This window comes from Oryzias latipes, chromosome 9, assembly GCF_053564925.1.
Source record: "Oryzias latipes strain Hd-rR chromosome 9, Olatipes_Hd-rR_3.1".
Lineage (NCBI taxonomy): Eukaryota > Metazoa > Chordata > Actinopteri > Beloniformes > Adrianichthyidae > Oryzias > Oryzias latipes.
In genome coordinates, this window is record NC_136245.1 from 17,518,779 (window position 1) to 17,537,116 (window position 18,338).

An 18,338-nucleotide genomic window follows, 5' to 3' on the forward strand; every position below is an offset into this window, starting at 1 on the left:
ACAATGGTGGCTGTGATGGCAGATGTTGTGGAAGGCTGGTGCACAGTTTTTTTCTTCTTGTCAAAAAGCCTGTTGTTGTGTGATGAGAGCTACAACAGGACGGGGAGGGAGTCGGGCTGCTGCAAAACGAACATGAAGGAGCCCGAAATGTACATAAAAAAACGTTTCTTATTCTACACAGTGCAGACATCCTTCAATCACAGGAATTTCTTTTTTGTTTCATTGAGATTTTAAACTATTTGCAGCACCGCACAGGAATGGGAATTGGAATTTAAATGTACAATTAATCACTGACTTTAAGCTGAGTGCATTTTATTTTTATGCCCAACTGTAAGTTGATAATATCTCTAAGCTCAAATAAGGAAAAACAAAAGCTTAAAGCTCTCTGATTAAAAACAAGGATAATATCTAAAGTACATGGCTCCTATTATGATTATAATTATGAATGAAGAATAGCTAAACTTTGTTTTTTGCTTTTGTTTTTGCAGAGCCAGATTCATAAACTTCATAACTTTGGTAAACTAATCAGCTTTTAATCAGATTTCATGTCATATCTTCTTTATTCTTCATTCCTTTTATGTTTTATGATTTTCTTTATGACATCATTTTATCATTTTATTTGTTTAATCTATAATTTTTATTATATATTTTATGATATTTTATCAAATACATATTTGTTTAATATAGAAATCTTTGCTCCTCTATTGTGTATGATATTTTAACACATATTCATGTGTTTTATGTATTTTAGCCAAATTAGACTGTTTACGAGTGTTTTCTCACCCTTGCCTGGGATGTTTGTGCTGACACACCGGCCAATAGGAAGACAAGGCAGACGGCGCCTTCTGGGTTCTCTCTTCTTTACCTTTTTTTCTTTAGTTATTTCTCTTTTACTTGTGTTTGTTTTTGTGTATTTTATTGTGCGGGGCTTATTTAATTATTTTATTGCATGAATAGGGATTGGTGTCTTTTGCATTTTTGTTTGTTCTTATGTACAGCACCTTGAGCTGTTTTGTACATGAAAGGTGCTACATAAATTAAAGTAATTTGAATTTGACATCTCCTCAGAGTAAAATGTGCTCATTTCTCTTTTGCTGTTGCCACATACTGTATATATATATATATATATATATATATATATATATATATATATATATATATATATATATATATATATATATATATATATATATATATATATATATATACATATATACATAAAACAAAACAGCCTAGTCAGAGTCGTTCTACCTAACAGGTAGAACGACTCCAAGCCGTGTGACTGTCAGTCACATATCATTGAGATTTTCATAATCTGAGATGACAAAAATTACAGATCATACAGTGTTTCCTTTAGGCGACTTTTTTTATTTTTCGGAACTATAATCCAGTCAGAGGAAGCTCTCATTTGTTGAGGACAACATCAATTCTTGTAATTGCTGTTTTAAAAGGCTCAGACAGTTGTAAAGGAGGTAGCGCTGTTGGAAAACGCTACCGGCAGCTGATCTTTTTAAACAAAAAATTATTTACATTTTTTGATAATGAATTACAAGGTTTTTTACAATCTTGAAACAACAAATGTATAAAAAATATAGAAGTTACTGGAGTGAATATAAATCAAATGACTTGACTGTCGCGATGTTGGCCACATAAAGGAAGTGATGTAATATTTTCGCATGCGCAGACTGATCGGGTAGCAGTTACAGATCGGGAAGTCACAATGGCCTCCAGCCACTGGTCTAGGTCACCAACAGCCTGATTGGTGCTTTGTTTTAAAAACTTGTTGTCAAAGAGATTCTCTTATGACAGCTGGTCATGCTACATAAAACACACCATAGTTCCTCTTCATTGAATTCTCCAAATTTAAATCAAGCTCAGCCTTGAACTATTATAAGTTAACAAATACTAAATAACGAACACACTAGTTATTTAGTTCAAATTTAAAATGTAGAAATTAGATTTAGCAGCTTAAATTAAATCAATCCATGTTAATGTGTAATTTGTTAGATAGTCTCATTTGTTGTTGCAAGCTCAGAGACAGAGCATGTCTTAGTTCCACCCTAAAGCTGTAATGAAGACCAGCCTGCAGTCTGGGTATCATTATTTCCATGATGCTATTTCTGAAAAAAGCCTTAGGACCAAGATTAAGAAATGCTGCCTTTGTAAAGTTCTTGATTGTTTACAAAAACTCAGATATTTGTTAGTGTTTTGAACTGCAAGAAAGGGTGGACTGGCCTACAAAACCAAACGCATTTCCCAGCTTCGCCTCCAGTTCGGGCAAGACCAGAATGCATCTATGCAGCTTCTGTCCCGGACATTTTTGTCCACTATTACCCTCACAACTGGCCAGCTTTCAAAGCATTCTGTCTATTCTTCCTCTGTTTTTAAAGTTGTGGTGGATTGGATTGCAAATCTGTGGCCACAATTCTGGAGAAATTAAGACTGGAGAGAAAAAAATGGTTATTTTTATATTAGATGAGGTCAAAATGCAAAGCTCTGAACTGAAAACCCATTTGTGGTGTCACCATTCAAAAATCTAAAAATGGTGGGTAAAAACTTCAACAGGTATGTGGCTATAAACTGTAGTGACTTGGTAGGTATAGCCACATGCTGTACTTGACCAAGATGGCTTAAAGAGAGTTTAGGAGTAGGCCTTTTGTCTTTTCTTGTTTATTTTTTTGGCACATTTGGTGCAGAGTGAAGCCAAGCCAGTGTTCAAGGAGCGCAGCTAACTGTGGCTTATGTGGAGAGAAGTTTTTTTTTTTCCGTCTTCCCTGCACAGAAAGCTCAGTGACAGTACACAAAGTGCCATCCTGTAAGCCTCTCGTCTGCTACGGCCTCCCCACGGGCAGCACGCCTCTCCCCCGTCCCGCTGATTGATCAGCCTGTCTGTTTTTCTTTCCTCTGGCGTGGAAACGCATACTGAGACACTTTTGATTCTGCGCTTTCCAGGCCTCCGGGTGCACTCTTGGGGACCGTGGACCCTGAAAGTTTTATGGGGAAATGTTGGCTTGGAGAGATGGTTCTTTTTACAAGACGGTGGAGTTTATGAAGGTGGTTGAGCAGTATGTCAACATTCCAGAAGATGTTGTCAAAGGAACAGTGTTTATAACTGCCCTTCACTGTAATCATGCCAGCAAATATTGACAATATATTTAGAATTCCCTAGTTTTCTATAAAACAGTGTCTACTTTATATCTTTGGGTTGTCCTCGACAGCGTGGGATTTTGGGCAGACATTTTTTTCTTAGCTAGAAAAGATTTTACAGTTATATCATTTTACAGTTAAACTGGAATAATTCTGATCGCTAATCTATAACCTTTTGATGCTTAAGATTTACGACAAACATTGAGCTGGAATTTAATCAAGATCTTAACCTTTTGCCTTCCAACATAATAGTTGGTTATTTATTTTCCTTCAGAGACCAAGAAGTAAGACAGATATTGTATTTATCAGACTATATTTGACCTTTATTGAAAGCCGATGGTTAGTCAAAGCAAAGGCTTTATAGTCTGGGTCTCACAAGATCTCATTGCAACAACAGTGGTCTTGATGGAGGGGAGCATTTTTTTGTCTTGGACTGCTGCTGTTCGAAGAAGAGATTATTGGTTGACACAGTAGCATTCCAGACAAATCTGCCTTCTTTTTAGCAAGTTGACTGCATGGATTTAATAGACAGACAAATGTTAAAATAGCAGACACTGAATCATTTCTGTTCTTAGAAAGGTCTTCAGTGAAGCCATCTGAACACAGTTAAAAACTTTTTCATTTCCCTGATCATTTCTGTGTAAATTAGAAGATGATGAATTGATAAACTTTGCAGTCCAGTGGGATTTTGTTCATCCCTAATGAAATGCAGATGTTTGGGATTAAAATGCAGCTCCAGCTAAGTTTATTGAGTGTTTTTAATGGTGGTATAAAATGTGTTTCTCCATAGGAAAATAAACCCTCCGGCTCCATCCCAATGTGGTAGCAGTGTAAGTGTGCCTGCTATTCAGACCACCTATAGTGATCAAATAATGCTGCTGTTCATTTTTATTTTGCCTACTTTTTTAATCCTTCAGGTGCATTTTTTTTAAAAACAATTTCTTCGGTTTAAAAAATAATTAAGTTCATTCAGTATTCACTAAATCTTGCACAGTTAATAACTTTAGAAATATGAAATGTTTTGCCATCAAGCCAGTATGATTTAAAGCGTACCGTAAAGAAATCATTCTGTTTCCCTTTGGGGAGTAATGTTTCTTCCTATTTAATTTATAATGTGGCACAAAGTGAATTACTGCATATTTAGGTCTGTCGATGCCACTTGTGCCTCTTTTTCATTTGGCCTGTAATCTTTTGCATGGGGTTCATATTTGGGGCATTTAGACTGTGTGTGGCCATGAATGATTTGGATTGGGGAGGAGGAGGAGGAAGTACAGTACAAGTGCTGTCCAGACAATCTCTCTGACTTAAGTCTTTATTATTGACCACTGTGCCATAAAATTCATTTGAAGAATACAGTCTAGAGCTGAAGAGCGAGACGTCTTAAGTTGCTTTCATCTAGTGGAGTGTAGAGATGTGTACTTGTGTTTATGCAGGAAAAACTTCATGAAAACGAATAATAAACATGCACAACTATTTAAATTTGCAAGTCAAAGAAAATGTTTTGAAATGGCTTTAGTGTTCTTTACTTATTCACTTGGCTGTTATGAGCATCATTCATGCACCCCATGCTCTGCAAATGACACACTTTGAAAGTTTGTTTTGCTGTAGAACAGCTCTCTGTTGTTTTAGCATCAAAACTTGAAGAGTTAGCACAGGCTTGTTTGCTGGATTCTGGGATTCGTATCTTTTTGACTGCAAATGTTGATGGGTTTGACCCCACCCTCCTTCATTCCAGGAATTATTATGCATGCGGCATCATTCCCATGTGCTGACACAACACTGTTGTGGATTAACCACCACGCTCCTGTGAACACACTGTTCTAGTCACTTCATCATAGCAGTCAGCACTGTGGTTCGGACTTTTCATGAAGCAGTGTCAGTGGGATATGAAGAACACCAATTTTCATGATTATGTCCCAGTTTCAGCCTTATATTGGGTTTTGTTAAATGCAGAATGTAGGTGCAGTAATGCTCCAGTGCCCAGATGAAATTACAAGGCAGTATCCGTCAGGGTGGTGCCTAACAAGTAGGAAGCTCTCATCATTTTACTGCTTAGAACCTCCACCAGAGCACAGCAGCAGATGATGAAACTTTGAACGCTGCTCTGATTATTACCCAGCCCAACATGCTGGGTGCCCAATGCCTTTTTGTAATATAGTAGTCATGTCTGTGGTGAAGACAGAATGAGCAGTTATGACACAGTTTCACAGCAGCACCAAGCTTCCTAAAATATGATGTATGCGCTGCAGACCAGTGCCCTGTAATTGAAGATGCAGGGTGGTAATGATGATGCAGTTAGGAGCTTGAAGTCAATCTCAGGACTGTTGCTGGCACTGTTTTGAATGTTTTCCCATCAGTTTTGGCTTGATACAGCATACCTTAGATGTATTTTTTTGTTTTTTCTTCTTTTGTTGTTGTAGATTCTCACAAGTCCCTTTTCGCAAGCCCAAGTCAAGTTTGAAGTATTTCCACTTGAGTACAAGTCTAGTCTAAAGTATTTGGTGACAAGCAAAGTCAAGTCTCAGCTGTAACTTTTGTGCAACTCAAGTCAAAGACCCCATTTTTAGAAAGCATCATTTTAAAGAAAAAGGTCTGTGCTTTTATATAATTATCTTGCATTTATAATTTTTACTAATCTTTAGTAGTAATGTTTTACATATGGTACCATGCACTTTTGTCATGTACTTAAACTAAAACAAATGTGTTAGTTATGAGTTACGTTTGGCCAAAACTATGATTTTTCTTCTCCTCTCTGTGACCTGGTTCAAGAGCACGCCGCCAAACAAAAGCAGGGATGTTTCACTATTTTTCCCTACTTATCAAAGTCGTTTCATCAGTCATCTAAGAGACAAATGAAGCCAAGTCCAGATGATGCAACTTGATGATGCAGATAATTACATCTAACATATTATCTTAAGACTGTCAGACGCTATAATGTGGATTCTGTGGTGACCAGATTGTGTGTGAAAATATTTTAAATCCTCCAACACAGTTTTTCCACAAGTTACATCCAAGCTTGGCATTGTCTTCTAAGAATATACATTGGTCACAAAGGGGCTTATGTTTAATTTTTGACATGCAATCATTCTGTATAGATCTTGGGGTTTTAATTCAGAGCTTCGCGTTTTGACCTCATCCCATATAAAAATAACCCTACATATAAAATGGTGTTTTCAGTAAATCGAACCAAAAATGTCCAAATCCAGTAATTTTTCTAAAATAAACAATTTCATCAGGGTTAAATAGCAGTATCCAGATGACAAAAGACATGCTCTTATGTCTCTGTTGGTTTCATAAAGACATGGAGTTGTAGCTTTTTCCTTACATTGGTGAACGCTCTTATAAAACCCAGCCAGCAAAAACAATACGGACCCTTAAACCTGTAATGTTGCTCACATGAGCTCACAATTTGCAAAAAAGTTTAAGAGTAGTTTTTTTCTTTTAGGGTATTTAGATAGACAACTTTATTTATCCATTTGGGAGGTTCCCACATTTAGTGAATACTATGTAGATGAATCTGTTTTTGTAAGTGCACCCGTTAGCCAGTGCAGCATACCAGCGACTTGCCCTAATGATCTTGGGTTTGTTGACTATGAACATCTGATTACAGTTCAGTGTAGCTTTAATCAGAACTTCCTCCTCTCTGCAGCCACAGGAACCACTGAAAGCTGGCTGATATTCCACAGAAGTCTCTCCTATCTGTGGCCTTGTCACTATACCCCGCTCATAATAATACGTATTTCTCAGTTCGGCTGTGCTCCTTCCCTTTATTTGCTGGTGTATATAACATGTGGATGTTGTTGGCACTGCCATGATGTAGTTTATTACATGCATTGTAGGGATTAGATGAACTGTAAGGAGCTTTTGATGCTTTGTTTTGGAACGGTAATGACTTTAAACCAAAAGTGCAGCTTTGACAGTTCAGTGCCTGTGCCAGCTGTGCCATGGTTACTGAAGTAAGAGAACTAGCTTTGGATCATGCAGGGTGGATAACAGCTCTGCTTCTATAAGTGTTGTTTGACATTTATGCATGTCTTTTCCCTTTTCCAGAGACGAGCTCAGTCACAGCTGCGTACAGTGGAGCTGTTTTTCTTTCTATTTTTTCCTCCGCCTTTGTTTTTGTTAAATCTACTGCATTCCGCTTGGGCCTCATAGCTGAAAGTTGTGATTTTATCCATAAATTCTTATGCTTTTGGATTGCATGAAGATCCAGGTTACATGCCAGACTTATCTAAGACATGCTTGGTTTGCATTAGTTTTGATTCACGAGCACATAATGTGTGGCTTTCACCAACCCACCTGAAAGAATCTGTAAAGCATATATGTCCATGCGGTATATGCCCTTTAGATTGCTTCACAGCAGGAGGGAAATGCCCACCTATTGTTGTATTCTGACAATATGAAGAGCATGATCTCATGAACCCCAAGTTATTATGCTGGGTTTATACTGGGAGGAACTGCGTGGAGCAGTCCCAATGATCGTTTCTGCTAAAGGCTTCCTGGCATTCACCACTAATCTGCCCACTCACTGAGGAAAAAGAAAGGGAAAATTGGACTCAATTGAGAACAGAAACTTTGTTTAAAGAGTTGCTGAATTGGAAGCGGGTGCTGGCATTACAAACACAAATCTTTGGCTCTGTCCATGCCACTTTGTCTGCATCAAGCCTGCGCATCAGCTTTAACTTAAGTCCCAGAGTGATTCAGAGTCTGGAGAAGCCATCCTTCTTTTGGATGGAGCCTGTGTGACTCCAGTGCCAGGTGGTGACGGTTTAAGGAGAAAATTCACAAGACCTGTTGTAAAAGTTGCACTCTTTGAGCCGCCTGCAGGGCATTTTAACATCCAGAGTTAGTTTATGAACTGCAGAAGAAAGAACTGCATTCTTTGAATTAAAAAGTAAAGCCATGTTTAGTAAGTCTTTAGTTGGGCTTCTTTTTGGAAGCAAATAGGTCCATTTTCTTATTTAGATATTGTGAAAAGTAGGTAACTGGCTTTACAGGTAAGCATGTATTGATGACAGACAGTGTTGTGGAAACCCTGACGGTAAAAGTGTCACACGTGATGTATGTGCTGTGCAGTTATCCATGTTTTTTTGTGTTTATTGGCACTTTTTGGTCACCAATGTATTTTTATGACAAAACCAATTAGTTTAATTTTGTCATTGCATGTAGTGATGGTACTCCTGATGTCTGCTTTTCCAGTCATTAGTGTTACTTGCCCAGACAAAAGTACAGCTAATTGTGTTCAGTTGTGATATAGCGCCCTCTTCTGTCGTAATTTTCTATGTATAACTTTAAACTTATTAGTTTTAGAATGTATACAGTGAGTTATGTTTGGCCAAAAACGTTGTAATTTCTCTCATTTTCTAGACAGGAAAAACTGACCACCATGACTAATTGTGAATTTAAACAACATCTGGAAGCTATTGAGGATAGACTCTGCGTTTCCCATCAAACCAACACCATAGTTGGTGCCAGACATGCTGTTTGTACCTGTGCAACATCTGAATTCTGTGAGCTCTGCAAAGCCCAGTTCTCTGATTTTCATTGGTTATCTAGTTTTTAAACACATGTTGATTGAAACTGGCCAGAAGGAAAGAGAGGAATGTTGGGTGTGACTTGTGTGATAAAAACCTCTGGATAGTTTGCACAGTCACATGGAGTTTAGTGTTTGAAATCTGAATCTCAACAATTCTGTTTTTTTTATTTTTATAAACTTGATGCTTTTTGCTGTTCTGAAACTGCTCAACCATCCATTTATGCCTTTAAGCTTCTGATAAATCTCTCTTGTTTTGATCTTGACTGGTTATCTTCAACTCCATGTGGCCTTGCTTGTAATCTTCTCAGATTTAGAGCTTCCTTAGCTTCAGATGTCACCTTTCTTCCTTACCCATTCCCTGTTTTCTAAAACAGTAATCCTCAGACACTGACAGGGAATTCCTGCCTCTAGACTGAACATAACTCCTCTGTATTATGTCAATCGCATTGCATCATGGGAGTAATCTAACTGAAGCTGTGAAACATAGAATATTCATACCCACTAACAGTCGCGTTTGTTTTTTTCTATTTTTTCCTCAAGGAGTTCTCCACCTCAGATTTCAGAAATAACTCCTTCTCCAGCCGGACCCCAACCCCTCCAGGACGCGCCTCGCCACAGAGTCCTGTGGACCGGGATGTGCCCATGTCCCCCAGACGAAGGTATGCCCTCCTTTCATGTAAACTATGCACCTATAAGGGTTCCTCTTTGTCTTATAGCTGCTCCACTTGCTTGCACACACCTCTTTACACGGAACTGTGTGTGCCTCCCTTGTTCTTAAAAATTGGCACCAGGACTTTTACTCCATTACTTAGGGATCCTCCCTCTCTTCTTGATCTTGTTTACAGTCCAGTCAGCAACTCCCCTCCCATCTTTCGTAATGGTAGACACGGGAAAAAATGGGTAAACTTGTAGAACACGCAGGTGGTCCGGGCAAAATACCAAGGTCATAGATCACTCGGAGCCCTTGGGGAAAAAAAAGTTACTGCACATTTTTTCTATTAGCATACTGTGGGCGACAGGTCATAATGAACTCTTAAACAACATGTAAGTAAGGTGAGGTAGGTGAGATGCAGGCAAGTTGTAGGGATTTGTCATTTTTTTCAACCCCCTTAAATCCTGCACACTGATTGTGGAGCTTGTTATTACTGTTCAAGGGATAAGTGTGTGCTCCATGCTCGCAGCCGAACTGTTAGAATTTAGGAAATTACTCAGTCAGGGTAGTTTGTGTGTGCATCCTACGGGCACGTACATAACATGTGAAAACCTTGTGACTGCGGCATTTACACACAGTCATTATGGAGCCAGTACGTGTGTCTTACTAATGACTAGAGTTTGGCATTAGGGCATCGAACAACAGCATCACCTGTACATCATAAGTGCGTGTAGCTTTCATTATTCTTGCAAATACTTCATGATATACTTACCACACGCTTGAAAATGGTACGTACCATTTTCATGATGTCGGTTAAGGTGGCCACATGAGCCTCAAGGTAACTGCGAGACACACCTATGGTCGCCTGCTGCACCCGTTGGGGTCAACCCCCCCTTACAAGTGCATGTGACTAAGACAAACTCTATCATACCTCTACGGGTATGTTATCAGGACCAACTGCCTTTCCACTCTTAATCCTCACTTCATTCTTACTGACCTTACACCGCCATCCTATGCTTCCTGACTACAATCTCTTCAGTTACCACTTTGCTCTCAATGGCTGTGGTTATCCTCAGCTAATGATCTCTTTACGATCACAACATCTGCACCAAATGTAATCAACTTGTAGGATCATTCTTACTGTGATCAGTGATTTAATGATGAAGCAGTATCAACAAGTACTTCCCACAAAATAAACAAGCTTTCTTGCTGAATAGGATCATCCTGTATTGTACCAGTACATTGAAGGACATTGGAAAAATGTATGAACATTTACTCCTCCCTTTTCATTCTTTTAGCAAAGTCCATCACCATCTGTCCTTCTGCATCAATGCTCTGAATACCAAACTTCAACATCACCTCTGCTTCCCTCACTCACATGACTGTTAAAGTCTGCCCCAATCACCACTCTCTTGTCTTTAGGGAGACCCTCCATCACCTCATCCATCTCTCTCCAGATTTTCTCTATGTCCATTAGCTCACATCCTGGAGAGCATAACCACTGACAACATTCAACATCATGCCTTCAACTTCCAGCTTCAGACTCATCACACTATCTCTTCCCCTCCAGAACATACAGTACTTAGCAAACTCCTTCTTTAGGATCACTCCTTCCATTCTTTTTTCCTTACAACCATGATAAATCAGTTTGAACCTGCTCCCAATCTATATGCCTCGTTTTCTTTCCATCTTTCTTTCAACTTTCGTCTTTCCATCATGTCGACCAAAGAAAAACCATGTCAAAGTCTTTACATTCCCAGTGTCTACTCTAAGTCCTACATCTCTGCCTTTCCTTTTCTCTCTATGTTTACAAACCCACCTTCTTCCTCTTGAATAAATGGTTTGGCTTTACCCTGAATGTTCTGACACAGCATACTGCGTTTACCTGGCAGCATTTATCAGCACACAAAAGCACTGGATTGGGCTTCCTTGTAGTCGCATTTTTATGCACTCAGGAAAATGGTTGGTAAAAAAGGATGCTTTAAACACACATACGGTTATGCACTTTAATGGACACAACTAAGTTCATGCTTGTATTCTATCTCAGATTGTCATCCAAAACATCTTCATCTTTTTGAGTCTCCATAAATGTTTTCATGCATCTACACAAGAGGTTGTCATGACAACAAAGTTTAGATTTTCAGCACATGCACAAGACAGGAGGAGGTAATATTTTTTCTTCTACCAAAGTAGCACCTGGACAAGTGTGAACATGACAACAGGCCATCAAAAAGACAAAAAAATCACTGTAGTAAACACATCAAGGATTCCATGCATCAGTCCAAGAGATGATATCATGAAATCATAAAACACAAAAGAAAAGTTTAACCAACCAATCCTTATTATTTCCTCTAAATATTTATAGCAGGTATATCCAAAATCTGGCCCTAGGGCCAAATGTGGCCCATGTTCAAATGTCTTCCAGTCTGCAGGCTCCTGTCATAAAATTATTAATATGCAGCCCCCAGCACTTTCTAAGAACTACGATTTCTTGACTGTGATTGGCTAATCTATGTTATACGCGGTTGTAAACCCGTATCAACAACCTGTGGCTACTTAAACATTTCATATGAACCCAGATTTAATGTTAAATCTTAATGTTAATGTTAAAGGTTTTTCTCCTAACTTTTTTTTTAAATTTCTTTTCTGGTCTTATAATATGAAATTCACAGTAATATTTGTTCTGTTTTATGTGCAAAAATAAGTATCCCATTGCCTGGTAAAAAAGAGTAATTCGTTTATTTCCAATTATTGTTATTTAAATAGTTCAGAGAATGCAGCCTCAAATGTTGGCCTTTACACATTTTCACCAAATCTGGCACTTTTTTGCAAAAAGTTTGGACTCCCCTGATTTATAGTCATAACAAAACTGTTGCTCTGCTGTGGTGCAGCTGATCTTGTTTTGAGGGGATTTTTAAATACACACAGAGTCCATAAGTGTAAAGTCATTTTATCTTTTAACGCTGCAGTGTCCCATGCCCTGCCTCACCCTCTCCCAGATGCTTTTGCCTTGATTCAGCTCCTTCCACAGCATGCAGGTGCTGCCCTTTCAGCTCAGTTGGAATGCATTCAGTCTCAACAGATATGAAAGTTTTTCTTTCTCTTCTTCTCATAAGACTTTGTGTTGGTGTCTCTTTTCACAGTCAGGAATGGTTGACTTTGGCCTCCGTCTCTCCTTGACTAACCACAGCCTGTAGGGTTACGTGTCAGCAGCTACAGTCCAAAAGTCCTGTATCCCAAAAAAAAGAATAATTACTTCTCCCCCCCCCAATGGGTCCCCAGTCTGTTTCCCCCAGCTTGTTCACTAACCCTCTCCCTGTTTTTTTCCAGCCAATCACAGGTTAAGTGACACCCATTGCCCCACCCCTTTTACTGTGTGGCCAATGAGTGTGAGCCCAGGGGCACACCTTTCACTCCAGCGCTTGTTTTTCTGTCTGGTCTGGCTCAGATAGAGATGCATGTTCTGCGTTTGTGTATGTGCTGATATTAGTTGCGTGTTTCCTGTGTGAGGCTGAGAAAAACGACATTCTTTGGAGTTGCGCTGCCTTTCCTTTGTTCCATTTTTTATTTCTAAGGTGAGTTCTGTCATTGGAAGCTTTCATTTCCCATTACTGCTATATATTTAACTGTTATTTAACAGGTTCTGAGAGGTAGTTGATCTTAAGCTGAGCTCTAGGATGTGTTTTGACCTGATGAAGGTTGAGTTCATGCTTTAAGCTGATTTTTTTTTTCCTTTTCTTATCCAAGAAGTAATAGCTTTAGATTAGACGCTTACAGCAAATTTTGTAGTACATGTAGATGGATGTAGATGAGAGGCCATTCCAAACACAGCTTACGTAACTGTAAATGATCTACCCTGACAGCATTGATTTTACTTTGACCACTGATGTCTGAGTGTTTGACTGCTCTCTTAAGTACAGGCTATTCTTCTTATGCCATTCTTTTTGTCAGGAATTCAAAAAAAGGGGGGGGGGGGGGGGGGCTCCAAAGTTTCTGAGGGTGGAGCAGAGGATGTGGAAAAAGTGGAGGTTGTTCTTTAAAAGTCTGTTTTCAATTTGAACCATGCTTGCTGACATGGAGTGAAAAGGTCTTTGGCAGTAGTTTTTGTTCACATACTTTTTGTACTTCATATCTTAATCCTTATATCTTAATTATCTTTGCAATGAATGAGAATCTTTTTTTTTTACATTTGATTTGATTTGTTTTGGTTTGATTGCTGTAGTGGAGAACAAATTTGCTTAAATAGAGTGCTAGGAAAAAGGCACAAACAGACATAAATGAAAATATGGAAACTTGAATTGATTTGGCTGATCTGTAAAACAGTGAAGGGGCTCCAAAGCTGGTAAGTTTTGTTGGCCCATATTTAAGAAATATGTAACAAGAAAGGAATTTTGTGTTTCCTCTTTGTTGAGGTGTTTGAAAAGTTCCTGACTCATAGTATCTGTTAACTCCAGCTTCTAAATGATTCTAGAATTCTGTGATGAACCAACTTGTTGATTATCATAAATACAGTTGTTGTATTTATGGTTCTGTACTGGGAATAAACTTTCAAAGTTTGAAATGAAGATGATTCAAAACAACTTCTCTGTATAAACCATTCTAATCATAGCTTTTGTGTCTGATCTCTTATGCAGTGATGCAGAACACATTTATCACTTATCAGAAACAATAATCACAGAGCAGCATTTTTTGTCCTTCGAAAGCAGCAGAGCTAAATAAAATTACCAAGCTCCAAAATATTTTTTTCCCAAAATAGGATTTTTGGTATATCAGTGTGATTTGTCTTTGGTAGATACTGAACTACAGTACATTTGGTTTTAGTGTTGAGTCAGATGTGTACTGAAACCAGTTTAGTTCTGTTGACTAATTTCAGTTGACAATTTAACAACTTGTGTGAGACCTCACAGAAAATCTGGTTGAACAGGTATGTGCTTGGCCAACCTGTTCACTGTAACAGCAAATACTCTCTGGTCTCTTTAGGTAAATACTCGAGCATGATATCACATCTGTCCATGTAGAAGCATAGTTTCTAAATGTGGAGGTTTAGTTGAGCTTTTCATGACGCCAATTTAAAATTAATGGTGTCATTTTTAAATTAGTTAGTCATTTCTGCTTGATTCTTTTTTTTTCATTTACTGCACATCTTGTATGTTAAACATTTAGTAATGCTTCATAAAGGTTTTTGCAGGCTGGTTTATGGAGCAGTTACATTTTTTGCACAAACTTACTGTACACTATCATTTGATACCTCGTCATGGCTTTTTTCTGCAGCAGTTCCAGTTCTGACTTTGCAATGCAGAGATTCGATAGGGACTCTGAGGTCTTCAAGATGATTCAGGAGAACAAGGAGACCCGCACGACTCCTCGACAGTCCAACACCTTCAAAATGCTACAAGAGGTGCTGGAGGCGGACGAAAAAGGTTAGAGGGTTTCCACTTTACACATGAATATCTATCTAACCATTTTCAGAACCTGACGTTAGCCCAACATGTCATCAGCGTGGGTCATTTATGGTTATGTACCATCCATCCATCTTCAGTACCCACTGAATCCCTTTTGGGGTCACAGTGCTTCTCGAACCAACCCAGCTACTGTTGGGCGAAGGCAGGATACTGTCAGTTTCAGGACCAAACACTCACATGCAAACGTAGGGACACTTAAGAGATGAAACACGTTTTTGGACTGTGGGAGGAAGCTGAAGTCCCCAGGTAGAACATGCAAACTCCACGAAGCAAAGACCCAGCCGGGATTTCAACCAGGGCCTTCTGGCTGTGAAGCGAGATCTCTAACCGCTATACCACTGTGCAGGGCTTACAGATGAATATATATGCCTTAGTTAAAACATTTAAAGCTGTGGTGTGACACTAAAAAGTGTTACATTTCTGTGTCATTGTGCTGAAACTTACATTAGACATTTGTCAAAGTATTTGTAAGTCTTAGAGATGGAAAATGTGGAGAATATGGGCATGCATCTGGTTTCCACCTGTAGGTATTCCACCAGTTTGTAATGAATGGTTTTTTCATGACCCAGTGCCCTGTTTTCAGGATGTAGTTACATTCCATGTAAAATACAAACATAATTTGCATTCTCTCTGGCACTTATTTGTTAAACCTTTCCATTGGCTGTGTTTTAGTTTAAATGCGGCAGTAAAAGTCCTTTATTTCTGTATATCATCCTCTCTACTGGATTGGAAAAAAATATCCCTTGGTTAGAAAATCCTTTCATTGAATGTGTCTACCTTCTCCATTTTCCTGTTTGAAAAAGAACCCAGAGAAAAAAGGTTTTTATGAAAATCCAATAATTGTTCTCCACATTTCTTTTGAATATGCTGAGCTTTTAGTTACTGGCTGGGAAAAAAGCAAGCTTCCCTCACAAAGGGAGTGAAAACGAATTACACTTTTGTTGGTGTGTTTGTCTTCAGAAGCAGCTCTGCGGTTTCCAGGAAAGCTTTCACCCAACCCACCTAAACCAGGTCCATCAGTGGGAGGAGTCAGCAAATCTCATACCTGTGCAAAGTGTGGCAGCAGCATTTTGTAAGTCTTCTGATGCTTGCGTGTTAGTCCTAATGGTCCGATTCCTTTTCATGTGTAAAAGCTCATGTGAATGCTAGTAAGAACCTTATTGTGGCCCGATAATCTCTGATTGGCGGGTGACCCATTGGGTAGTGCTCTGTGTAAATAAAGCTGGAAGCGGAGGTTCCAAAACAGCAATCAGACAGGATGCAATCAAATTTGAAGCGCTATTGGATCCACCCACCTGCCAATCAAAAAAAATTACCCCCTAAATGTGAATCGATTTTAGCCTCAAGATAATCAGAACAACCCTTTTAACTCCACCCCTCCCCAAACTGTTCTGAATGTGTAAGATACTTGTCTTTAAAATACTTTACAAGTCCAAATACTTAAAGAAGTAAAAAAAAGATTTTTTACATGAAAGTCAAAGGAAATTATCTCCCTTCAGCAACTGACTGTCAGTGGTTGTTTGAAGAACAGCTACATTTTAGTATTTCCCACTTCCTGTCAAATTTAGTATTGGAAGATGGGAACTTGGACCAACCAAAAAGAACCTACAGTCAATATTTAGTAAATCAAATCAAATAAACTAAGTTACACCAACATAGTTTATTTTGAGCCAGATACCATCTTAGACAAGGAAATTTAAGACGTACATGGATCTAGTTGTCTAGCACTGGATGAATGGATGATGATGGAACGGAGTAGGAGGCTGTGGCATGCTGATTGTAGCTTCTACATACAAGCTTTTTCCAACTGCACTTTTTAGCGATTTTAAAGAAAGAAATACTTTTACATGTCCTCCATCATCAGAAAAATATTAAAAACAAGATTTTCATCGGGGTGGTTCTTTAATAAAAAAACACCAATCACAAAATTTAAAGCATTAAGCTGAACCGTAATGATCCAAAACAAGCTAAAAAGCAAGTATAGGCTTTTAAACATGTATAGGTTGACTACAGTTGGCACGCATGCTTGAACTTGTTAGTTGTTAAGAAAATGTTTGTTTTTTGTGTGAGAAAACTCTTGACGTAATCGGATGTTTTTGTGCTCATTGTCCACAGAAACCAGGTGGTGCGCATCACAGATGGTCACTACCTCCACCCAGAGTGCTACACTTGCCCAGATTGTGGCCTTAATCTTCGAATGAGAGGCCACTTTTGGGCTGGAAATGTGATGTATTGCGAGAAGCATGCCAAAGATCGCTACCAGGGTCCTGGCAGCTCACTGCTAGCACCCTGCCAGTGAGCCAGTGTCCTGGCGTCCCCATCAAGCCAGCCACTCCACATCTGCCCCACTGTGGACGAGGAATGCTGTTTTTCTGTCTGAAACTTCTCCTTTGACTCATTTACTTACTTTGGACATTGCATGGGGTTTGACAATAGATTAATGAATTTTATCACATTTAACCATATTTTGCAATATTGCGACATACCTTCTTGCTTTATTTGTAAATGTATGTTATTTGTGGATGTTTGCTTCGAACAGCTTGGATATTTTGTACTTCATGGGTTAATTTTTTCTTAATAATTCACAGCTTTGATTAAAATTAATCACCCCACTGTAATAAGGTCATGTTTGGTTGAAGTGATCTTAGTATCCGCTGACTCTGAAAGTGAGGATCCCAAACTAAATGTGATGCGGACACAAAAAGATCAAGTTCTATCCTACCCTGCTGCATACTGAACACAGACAGGTGTGTGTGGGTGTGTGTGGATGCATGCTTTTACATGCAAGAGCGTGGTGCCTTGGGTATATTTTCCTTTAGTTCTGAGCATACGTACATCAGAGAAAGGAAAATGACATGAATTGCTTTGGACTTGAGGAGTTTATCAGAGTTGCAATGATTAAACCAAAAAGCCAATGTTTGCATTTCTTTTTAAACTAAGTTTGAGTAGAAGTTGTTTAGTGCATTTTGCATTCTGTCCAGGGTCTGACAAAGGCCTCAGGCAGTCTCAGCTGACAGAAGATGAGAGGCAGGGTTCACATGGACAGAATGCTGGGTTAAAAAATCACACAAATAAGCAAATGTTTTCCTAGTCAAGCTGCAGAATATTATGCTAAAATCCTTCTGAACTGTGGGAAGAGCCTTAATTACACTGAGACAACCCGCCCAAGCCTGAGGAGAACTTGCAAAGTTTGTACACAAACCCTCTTGGTGTGAAGCAATGCAGCACCCTGCAGTGCAGCTTAGGAGTCTACAGGTGATTGGCAGGAGGGAATTTCAGCCCACCAGTTGTTTAGATGTTTCGTAGTTTTTGAAGGAATGGAGATTCATTTAATATAAAAAATACATGTGATGGCTATTTTTTCTATGCTGTAAAACATAAATATAAATAAAATATGGACAAGAATTTAGTAAAAGAATTGACTACCCACTTGTGCAGAGACATCAGTACACTCCAATATTTCATGTTGCACTTAATAAACAGCACATCCTGAAGCTCTTTAGGTCTCATTATTGTGTTGGAAAACTTGTTCTGACCGTAA

General features: G+C 38.8%; 1 protein-coding gene across 5 annotated transcripts in view; it reads left to right on the forward strand.

The window, feature by feature from the left end:
* Positions 1-18,291, forward strand: part of pdlim2 (PDZ and LIM domain 2 (mystique)) — a 37,797-nt gene extending 19,506 nt beyond the window's left edge. For 3 of the 5 annotated variants that reach the window (XM_004072489.3, XM_011479349.4, XM_078952796.1), the window contains exons 7-10: positions 9,224-9,342; positions 14,607-14,755; positions 15,758-15,869; positions 16,913-18,291. In XM_004072489.3, the coding sequence (XP_004072537.1) occupies positions 9,224-9,342; positions 14,607-14,755; positions 15,758-15,869; positions 16,913-17,096 (564 nt within the window). In that variant the 3' untranslated portion in view covers positions 17,097-18,291. The remainder of the gene's footprint in view (positions 1-9,223; positions 9,343-14,606; positions 14,756-15,757; positions 15,870-16,912) is intronic. The other 2 variants (XM_078952797.1, XM_078952798.1) reach the window with 1 other exon arrangement.
* Positions 18,292-18,338: the final 47 nt, after the last annotated feature.